At 41.9% G+C, this 10397-nt stretch overlaps 1 protein-coding gene across 2 annotated transcripts; it reads right to left on the bottom strand.

Moving 5' to 3' along the window:
• On the bottom strand, positions 2629-10380 carry LOC8074531 (uridine-cytidine kinase C). 2 transcript variants are annotated; one of them, XM_002455406.2, is made up of 12 exons: positions 10105-10380; positions 8808-9150; positions 8361-8475; positions 8072-8267; positions 7840-7953; positions 7520-7693; positions 6905-7099; positions 6628-6750; positions 6417-6529; positions 6187-6301; positions 5820-6080; positions 2629-3246 (listed from the first exon to the last, which is right to left on the bottom strand). In XM_002455406.2, exons 2-12 carry the CDS (start codon positions 9142-9144, stop codon positions 3076-3078), a joined length of 1914 nt encoding a protein of 637 aa, XP_002455451.1. In that variant the 5' UTR covers positions 9145-9150; positions 10105-10380; the 3' UTR covers positions 2629-3075. The 2 variants fall into 2 exon arrangements, with proteins under 2 accessions (XP_002455451.1, XP_021310874.1); XM_021455199.1 differs by having other exon boundaries at positions 10122-10380.

The following is a 10397-nucleotide window of genomic DNA, read 5'->3' as shown; positions in this document are numbered from 1 at the left end:
AAAGAATTCCTCTCTTTATAGTCCGGCTATTTATCCTAAATGTGATCACACCCTCTATGATGTCTTGATCACTAAAAACCAAAACCCTAAGCAATACCTTTGTCTTGATCTCCATAGGATTTTGTTTTTCTCTTTCTTTTTTTCTAAGTTGAGCACTTGATCACCTTGTGGTCATCACCATCATCACCATGATCATTACTTGCTCCATCACTTGGCATGTACCAACCTCATTAAGTCTACACACACTTAGTATAGAGGTTAGTACTAGAGTTTCATCAATTATCCAAAACCAAACTAGGGCTTTCAACTTCTTCATTTAATGACCTTGCCAAGTCAGCAATTTTGCTTATATGACACCTTATTTAATGTGCATAACACTCTCATGAAACATGCATTGAGACTAGCCTTAGTTTTGAGTGCTCTAAAAAGACGATGAAAGTTAGAATTCCTAGCCCACCAAGCTTCGTGGGCCTATGAGCTCGCTTCCGTGTGACTTTGCATTTTGCCCTTTGATGCGTGTGCCTTCCATAAATGGTTTGAGCGAAGTGAACAAAAATTGACTGCAAAAAAAAAGACCGATTTGTTTTGGCCAGCTCGGGTGAGCAACTTCTTTGCTAATGTGCAAGGTTGGAACTTGCCTTGTCAATGAGCGATCCATAGTCAATTTTCCTTAGCGGAGCTAAGGTGAGTGCCAAAGCCAAGGTATCTAAAGGCGAAGGTTTCTCTAGTTGTGAGGAAGCCTGTCAATAGCTGTTGTAAGGTCATATTTGTTTGGTTTCACGAGTTAAAGTTTACCGTGGGTCACATCAAATGTTTGGATATATGCATGGAGTACTAAATATAGAGTATTTATGAAACTAAAAACACAACTAGAGCGTAATTTGTGAGACGAATCTTTTGAGTCTAATTAGTCCATAATTGGATACTAATTATCAAATAAAACAAAAATCAAATATTTAAATACATGCATAGAGTACTAAATATAGAGTTTACGAACTAGAGCATAATTTGTGAGACAAATCTTTTGAGTCTAATTAGTCTATAATTGGACACTAATTGTCAAATAAAACAAAAATACTATAGTAACAACTCAAACCAAATACCTATACATCTAATGGCTACAACCACGCTCTTCTCAAGTGACCGGAACAGTAACTAGGCTAAATCGATGTGAAATTCCTCTAAAGGTCGGGTCCTGTATCGGAGAGAGGAACACTGCAGCATCATCGATACGGCCTATAGTGTATAACGAGCCATTGGCTGGGTTAACTATCCAATATTAAAACATAAAAAAATAGTGAAACAACTCTGTTGAGTCGACTCCTTTTTTTTCGTTTGGGTTCCACCCATTCATAAGGCAACTCACAATGCAAGACTCTATCACAGAGTCCAAGACAATTAATTATATATTATTTATGGTATTTTGCTGATATGACAGTATATTTATTGCAAAAGAGGTAGAAAAAATAAGACTCCAAGTCTTATTTAGACTCTAAGTATAGATGTACATTTGGTCCGTTAAATTTGGCCCGGTCCGTGGCACGGCCCGGTCCGGTGCTTGCGGGCCACGGGCGGCATGGCCCATTGCCGGACCGGGCCATGGGCCGCACCCTCGACCCCCAGCATGGTGGTGGCCCAGCCCGGTCGGCCCGTGGCCCGACGTGGCCTGACACGGCCCGCTCATTTTGTTCTATATGTTGTGATTTTGTGCTGTTTCTATTTGATATAACTTGTGAATTGAGATATGTTTTGCTTGAAACAATGAAATTGTATGCTGCTTCTTTCATATGTTGTGATTTGTGAAAAAAATTGACCTTTGTTTAAAAAACTGGTAAATTGAGACATGATATGCTTGTCGGGCTGTGGGCCGGCCCGGCCCGACCGAGCTGAACAGGCAGCACGGCCCGGTAAAATGGCCCACGGACCGGACCATGGGCCGCACCCTCGGCCCACAGCACGGTGGTGGCCCGGCCCGGTTGTCCCGTGGCCCGCCCCGTGCCGTGCCGGCCCGACCCGTTGTACATCTATAACTCTAAGTCCACATTATTCGAGGTAATAAATAACTTTATACTCTATGATAGAGTCTGCATTGCGAGTGTCCTAAGCCACACGAGCTGAGGCACTGGGGCCTGGGCGGCCATGGCTGCATTAAGGATGGGGTGACTCTCCAATGAATATCCGCAGTTCTTTTCTAGTGTACTAATAAAAACAATGAGAAAAATAATTGTCTGCTGCACGACACTGGGCTGACAGCGAGAGCGCGTCAGGCTCCCTGCCTCCTCGGCGGCGCGCACCTTACCGAGCGCGTGGGCCGAGGAGAGAAGCATGAGCCTGCAGCCTGATCAAGAGGACGTCGCTGCGCAGCAGGAGACATGCGGGAGCACCTGGAACACAGCGCCATCGTCGCCTCCCGGACGACGCCGACTGCTGCAGCGTCCCCGTGATGGCGCGCTCCAGCAGCAAGAGACTCTATTCTTATGTTAGGCTTCGGAGGATCGATTTCGCACAACATGAATGAGAGATTGTGTGGCGCGTTTCAAAGAGAATAAATAAAGACGACATTTTTGTAGAATCGTGAATTTAGATGGTAGCATAAGACTCACAACCAAACGAAACAGGACAATAATGTTTGCACTCAGAAATCACGAGACAAATAGTGACATTCTGTAAAACTTGTCGATCTCTCATGGTTTCTCCAGACATTATTTACTATCATCTCCAAAAAAATTATTGTATTGGGGACTGCCAGTACCCGTTACACAAGTTGCTCCTGGTACACCATTTTCTACTTTTGGAAGTAATTCCCTAAAACACAAAAGGCCTTGTTGCTTTGTGCTGGTATATGAGTTTATCTGTATTATTACTACTTTGTAAGTTGATAGATATGGTCTTCCTGATGTATTAAGTTTGAGAACTGTCTTCCTTTTATCTTGTAGAAGAGAGAACATCAGTATGAAAGTCTGGATTCGGGGATATTGCAGTTGCAGATCAGTTGTGACAACTGGCCCTCCAGTTTCACCAAAACTAGACTAGATGGTGAGCCTCAGAGCACATGTTTGAGTCGACTCTCTTTGGTCAGCTCCGGTTGAGACCTTTAAACATGAAGTACCCAATACTGGCAACAGTCAGGCAAATAAGTGGGCATGAATTTGCTTGGCGTGTTAAGACCAAATGCTCATGAAGCAGGTTGGTCAGATTGTCGAGCTGATGTATGACCTGGCGCTGACCTCTTGATATGTTCATAACCTGCGTAGGAAACAAAGCACCAAACTTGAAATGTCAAATCAAGATATCTGTACAAAAGAATATGTTACATTAAGATAGGCACAAACAAACACTCATGCTTTTATGGTGAGGTTTACAATAAATACTAATCAAAACAGCAACATATTGAATAACCAAACAACTTGCATAAAAAATTATGCAATGTCAAGAGTACATATTCGTTCAGTCTAGGCTTTGCACAATACATATCTATGGGTAGCAATGCCGTTGCGCAAAATCTGGGCACGCCAGCGCTTTCCCCAATCCACATCCAAAAGGTGTTTCTCCAATCCACACCCTCTCCATACCCAATAAAATTTTAATTACCCATACCCAATAGATAAAGGATAATAGTGGGTATGGGTAGTGGCATCACGTACTCACTGGAAGCGCATGTGTGATTTGTGTGTTCATGTTGCTCGTCCAGGTCTTGGGGAAGAAGACACATGTTCAAGAAGATCAAGGATTGGACTCCATACTCACAGATCGAACTTTTCCTAAACCAAACTGGACTCCCATACTCACAGATCAAACTTCTCCCAAACCATATCGACACCTTCTCCCCAGATTAGACTCCCATACTCTCGGATTGAGCTCCTATTGGACCAAGCTATCTTAGCGCTTGATGTTTTGGGGGAAGAAAGCAAAGACGAATCGTGCGGAGCCGTTGGGGCACGTTGTGTCCAGCCGGCGAGGAGATGAATCGCGCGGAGCCACCAGTGGGAGGCCTTGGCCGGTCACAGTCCAGGTAGAGGCCTCACCCAGGCACCATTGGTGGTGGAGGCCTCCTGCGCTCCGTAGACTGGAGATTGCCCATGAGTATGAACAAGTAACCACGTTAATACCCAACCTGTACCCTATTCACGAACGGGTACATACATCCCCTACACACTTCAAATGGGTACACCCGTACCCTGTCCATTTGTCATGGGTGTGGATATGGCCTCCTGCGCTCCGTAGACTGGAGATTGCCCATGAGTATGAACAAGTAACCACGTTAATACCCAACCTGTACCCTATTCACGAACGGGTACATACATCCCCTACACACTTCAAATGGGTACACCCGTACCCTGTCCATTTGTCATGGGTGTGGATATGGGTAACGGGTATAGGTACCCAACAAGATCGGGGAAGAAAAAAAAAATATGCTCATTGGAAGCTTAAGAGTCCTGTCATTAAGAACCTTGCCACATGAATATTAATGCCACATTTTTTAGCTAGGGCAGTGGGGTAGGAATTAGGAAATACCACATGCACCAGCTAAATCCCAAACTTTCAACTCATCTCTAACCTGGACCCACGGTCAAGAATAAACTTGCTGATACTCCATCAAAAACACACTGGTTGCGGAGGTTCCAAATAGACCAAGCTCCCAAAATTATCATTGAATTGAGGCCTTGTTTAGTTCGTGAAAACAAAAGTTTTTGGGTACTGTAGTACATTTGTAACTATAACAATTAGTGTCCAATCATAGACTGATTAGGCTTAAAAGATTTGTCTCGCAAAATACATGCAAACTGAGCAATTAGTTATTTTTTATCTATATTTAAGGCTTCATACATGTGTCCAAACATTCGAAGGGATGGGGTGAAAAGCTTTTGGTGAGAACTAAACAAGGCCTGAGGTCCTGTCTGACCTCCCCATCAACCTTGGAACTTGCATCAGACCACCGATCATCAAAGGATAGGACCATAGGCTGCAGAGAACGGCTCTACAACCTAACCCTTTGGAGCAACAAGAACCAGAATTATCGGGCAAACACGCAACCAACCAGCAAATGGTTGATCGTTTCAGGCTCCTAGTCACAGAGGGGGCAGCGGGTTGCGTGTGGCAAACCTCTCTTTTCAAGTCTATAAGCTGCCCAACATTTGTTGTGAGCCACCACCCACCAGCCACATAAAAAAAATGACATTTGCCTGGTGCCCATGATCTCCAAATTCTCTCCCAGGGACCAAAAAGGACAGCGCCTTGAAACAACTCAATACATGCAGATTTCGCTGAGTATAGATCAGAGCTGGAAAAACACCAAGAATGCAGGTCCTCCACTTCTGGTATAACAGCCCAAAGCTCCAAGAATTCAGCAATGAGACCCACAGAAAGAGCCCACAAAATTATCTACTAGTTGCCATAGTTTCACTGATTTTGTTAGTATGTGCATGAATACTAATATTACATCAAACTATATTACTAAACCATCCAAAATCATTGTTCTCACACTATGTGTATTTGGAAACCCAAATATGATTTCACATTCATAGATGTATAGTTACATAGTTTTTGGCCATTGGTGGGTATTGCTACATTACCTGTACTGGAAATGGAAAACTTCCTTTTTATTTATTTCGGACTAGATAAATTCAAATAGGATTTAATTTGTGACCCACTTGTCCACTTAACTTGAGGACACTAATGAAAGCCCTGACCCTTTGCTATTTTTATCAAATTGTTAGGATGTATTTGAGGTCTAAAAAATTCACAATGATATAAAAATTGTTTGATAAACTAATGTTTAAACAAGCTACAAAAAAGGCAGGGAGGAGGCAGAGAGATACCTCTTCTATCATTGGGGAATCCTTTGAAAGTTGGTTTGACGATGAAGAATGAGGTATCAAAGTACCATTGCCTAACTGAGAGACAAAGAGATTTGTAGGTGTGGAACCACTACAAGCATCATTTGGAAGAGCTAAGTTCTGCTGACTGGGCAAATGTTTCTTCACTGAAAATTTTGAATTGAGTTCTTCAACTCGAGAGGTAAATTCATCCATCCTTTCATTCAATGTTGATATCTGTTCAGAAAGCTGGATGATACCACCCTATAAAATAGAAGTGGAAACAAGAACATTTGCATGTCAGCGATCACATATGTTTTCATTTAGGCTTTCAACTGTCATGCTAGTTATAACTCTTTACAAAAGTCACCTGGTCAATAGCAGGAGGTTCAAGGGCTTGCCCTCCACCAAACCTCCTCTCTGTCAGTTGACTCAATTTCACAACACGTTTGTCTCTATGCGTTGAATATGATTGAGATAGGCCACTGGACAACATGACAAGAAAAAAGTAAGCTAAATTTATTCAGATTCCAAAGTTCCAAGTATTCAACTTTCCAGGAGCAACTGTTCAAACACAAAACAAGGATGTTAGCATGAAACCTTTTCATAAGTTTGTTTCTCCGATCAGCAGAAACACGGGAAAAGGCTTCCTTTGGACTTGAGACCAGCTCATCATCAATGCTGAGCTTTGTCTTCAAATCTTCTGGTAATGCCTGCATAGCAGTGAGATCCAATGAATGAACTAAGCGAAACAACGAGAAGACATGTGAAAATACAATGTAAGCAATAATAACTAACAAAATATACATACCATAACATCATTAATCAATTTCTCCAGCTGAATTTGTTCAATATATGTGCGCGGTATATAAGAACCATCCAAACCTAACTGATCCGCTACAAATTTAACATAAAGCCGATCTCTTCCTTGCACCTAAAGAAAGAAGCAAGTTCATAACATTTGCATGTCTTAAATAGTCACTGAGATAAGAAAAAAAGTAATAATGAAATAAATAGTGCTCAAGAAATTGAAATAACAATGACATTGACAGAAACTACATCAACCAAACAACAAAAATTATACTCACTTGTATATAGTGTCGGTTGAGTTGTTCCAGCCAATCAATTTTAACAGTTGCCTTGCCATCAGAAAAAACACGACTGCTTCTCTTCAGTATAGCTGCTATAGTATATCCCAATGCCATCAAACCACCAAGAAGACGTACACCAACTTCAAAAGTGATCCTTGGTGATATGATAAATGAATTGTCGGTCACCCATTCCTTTGAGCATAAAGTAACATAAGAGAGCGAACACTAGGGCTGCCAGCAAGAGTTTGCTTATTGCACGTAGCAACGGTCAATATAGAAAACAAATACATGTAAACCTAAGCCAACAGCAGAAGACTGACAAATTTGTTAAACTAAGCAGACTAAGTAAATATAAAAGAGAAGTAAAATTTAGAATCTCACTATAATGAAAATTGAACTGAACTAGTATTCTTTCAAGTTCTAGCAAAGATTCCAGGGGAAGTATGTGTATGGAATAAAATTACATGGCAGCTAAGGAGAGGACTTAATCCAAACAATAGTAGTATCATAAACATGATCAACCAACAATATCACTCAAAAGTCAATTCGTAGCCACTAAACATAAAACTGAAATTCCATTGGTAAGATAAGAAAAAACATAAACCAATATACCTCAAACATTAGATTATATTTTCCTTCCCTATTCCGCATTCTCAAATAAGATTGGCATGCTTCTGGGTCTTCACCAGGTGGAAGTAGATATATATCATAAGTTTCTTCGTTGCTTTCCATATGATCATCACCAAGTACGGACTTGATTTTCTCAGGTAATAGAGATCTTGGTGACTGCAAGTGCAAGTATGTATGAGTATGACCAACAGGCAGTGCCGCAGTGCACAATTCAACAATTTTCTTGGTTAATCATAAAAAAAAGTTTGTCCTTGAAACTATGTCATTGGTGCACAATTCTAGAATTTTCTTGAGATGCCTACCTTTAGAATGTACATAGGATTTTGGAACCCTGAGAATGGGTTGAACTTGTTGACGATTTTAATATGTGCAGTCTCCAAATCTGGTTCGATGAAAGCCTTGTACATTGGATAAACCTGAAAATGCCATCTTTCAATAAACCACACCAATTACAGTAAGAGGTAATTCACATGCTAACATGAACCACAAGACTGCTCATAAAATCTATAGTTGAAGTTGAAAAACTCAACCCACTGTTTCAGAGATCTGATGAATTATTTCTTCAGGCTCCTGGCCAGCTCGTTGTATATCCCTTAAAACCCTCTTCACTAGGTCAAAATGAACACCACCAGTGACAGAAACACGCAAGTCCATCACAGGCCGTAACTTCTCACTCAGTGCATAAATACCTTCAATGATAACAATTCGGGAGCTAGGGACATCAACTGTTCTGTTTGCACATAAGAAATTATGATATTAAAATGAAAGATGAAAATACAGACCTTAGCTTCTATAATATTGAAAGATGGCAGTGATTATTTACCTATAACCAATCCGGCAGCTCGACTTGAAATCATATATTGGAACTTGAACTGATCGTCCTTCCTTCAGACCATGAATATTTTCCAGCAGTGTGTCATAGTCTGTTAGACGTGGATCTGAGCAGGTTTTAAGAGGTTAAAATATCAATTTCTCTGGTTGGAAACATTATCACCTTAGAGAATGTAGCTTGTAATAAACGAGCACTCTGATACTAACATTACTTCATAAATCTTATAGTATAAGATAATAACCATGCCATTGTCAATGCCTCAATGCAGTGGTATGCAGTTTCCAAATGAGCAAATGTGCAAGAGACACAGCTCAACATATATGTAACATACTATCCCTTATTGTTTTTTTCAGAAATTTTGTTGATGCAAAGGAAGTGGCACATACATATTAAATAAACTATAAGACAATATGCAAAATGTTTGATGATTAGAACTACCATCAAAATTGCCATCAACTATGCGAGTTGCGTCATTATAGTTGTCCATTGATATAACAGCAACATCGGGCATGAAATTGACCACCTTCTCAGTAAACACCGTCTTCCCAGCACCAGAGGGGCCAGCAACACCAACAAATATTATCCCGCCATTGTGCTGCGCCAAAAGCTGGCAGGCACGGATCACAACAAAGAAGCCTTTCTCAAAAGACAATGGATCACGGAAGCGGACAATCTCATAGCGATTTGAGTCCTTCCTTTTCACCAACTGGACCTTGTCTCGCAGAAGATTATGAAGCCTCCTTGGTGAGTCAGCCATGGAATCATGTTGATCCATTGTAGTCTGCACAACAGATGGAAAGAGAAAATTAAAGATATGAAAGAGCCACGGAAATTTAGGGATTCCCTAAGACGCTCAAAACATAGATTGATTGGCTTTTAAGGTCGGTGTCACCTAGCTGCGGAATCCAATGATATTATACTTCCTACTTCTGAGTCCCTTGTCACTATTTCTTTCACTGTTTTCCTTTCCCCAACTTCTGTACCATATTTTCATGTAACTCTGTACCTTCTTTACTTTTAGCGTAAACTCTATAATACAGGGAGAAAGGTCAGCTATTCGCTCCAATGAAGAACAGGGGCAGACCCAGTAAAGGACATGGGTGTGCACTTGTACATACTCCTACTGTCCTACAGCCAGCAACAGTTGCCATGACATAATCAATAACTGGCCACATATGAAAGCACTGTCACACAAATACAGACTAGTAACAAACTCACAGTAGGAGCATACATGTTTTGGATGCCAAATAGAAGGCCTAAACATGAACTAACCATGGTCTAACAAAAACTAATAGAGGAAATCGCAGTGCGGCTCTCCTTTTTTTTTTTTTCTGGTCAAGCTACAGCAAAAATTCAACAGGAGGGCATGTCATACGGTAAGCATGCAGAACTGCACAAATGTAGTGGCATTTTCATACAGATACCAGGGCCATTAAATACATATATCATAAAACCCTATCGTCCTGTTTAGGTGAGTAAAATTGCGCCAGTAAAAAAAAATCAATGTGCAGTAAAGTTGCGCCAGTAAAAATATTCAATGTGCAGTAAAATTGCGCCAGCGAAAACAGAAACCCCGTAGGTGTTCGACGCGCAAATGGATTAGAATCCATGAGGCGGTTTCGGTTATGGATTGGGACCCTAGATCGGTACAATGCTCAACGGTCCAAATCCCAAAGAAGCCGAGTATGACCATGACCGATCCTTAGCGAGATGGAGATAATAAAAGGGAAAATACCCTCCGTGACGACGCACCGAGGAGGAGGCAGCGCTGGCTCCCGCAACAGGCCGCGTTCCCCGGCTGCGGCCAGTGCAGCAGGATTCCGCGGTGGCGACAGCAGCGGCCCGAGGATTCGGCGGAGGGAGCAGGTAGCCGAGACTCAGAGGACCGACCGGGCGAGAGACGCCGGTGGTGGCTCGCGGCGGCCGAGCAAAAGAGGAGAGCCGCGGCGGCCGCGCGAGGAGGGGAGGCGCGGCGGGAGGCGGTGGTGTCGAGGTTTGCAACGTCCCGAAAAGGGGAAAACAAATAGA

Source organism: Sorghum bicolor, chromosome 3 (genome assembly GCF_000003195.3).
Source record: "Sorghum bicolor cultivar BTx623 chromosome 3, Sorghum_bicolor_NCBIv3, whole genome shotgun sequence".
Taxonomy (NCBI): domain Eukaryota; kingdom Viridiplantae; phylum Streptophyta; class Magnoliopsida; order Poales; family Poaceae; genus Sorghum; species Sorghum bicolor.
Note: the sequence above shows the minus strand (reverse complement) of the source record. Positions and strands in the feature narration are given on the sequence as shown.

Bases quoted from the DNA above. Each gene is read 5' to 3' on its own strand.
- LOC8074531 (XM_002455406.2), bottom strand. From the start codon at position 9,144: ATGGATCAACATGATTCCATGGCTGACTCACCAAGGAGGCTTCATAAT. The intron at 6,302-6,416 runs GTTTCATGCTAA...CATGTTGTCCAG, and splicing joins AGAAACAAACTTATGAAAAG to TGGCCTATCTCAATCATATT. The intron at 3,247-5,819 runs GTATCTCTCTGC...TTTCCTACGCAG, and splicing joins ATTCCCCAATGATAGAAGAG to GTTATGAACATATCAAGAGG.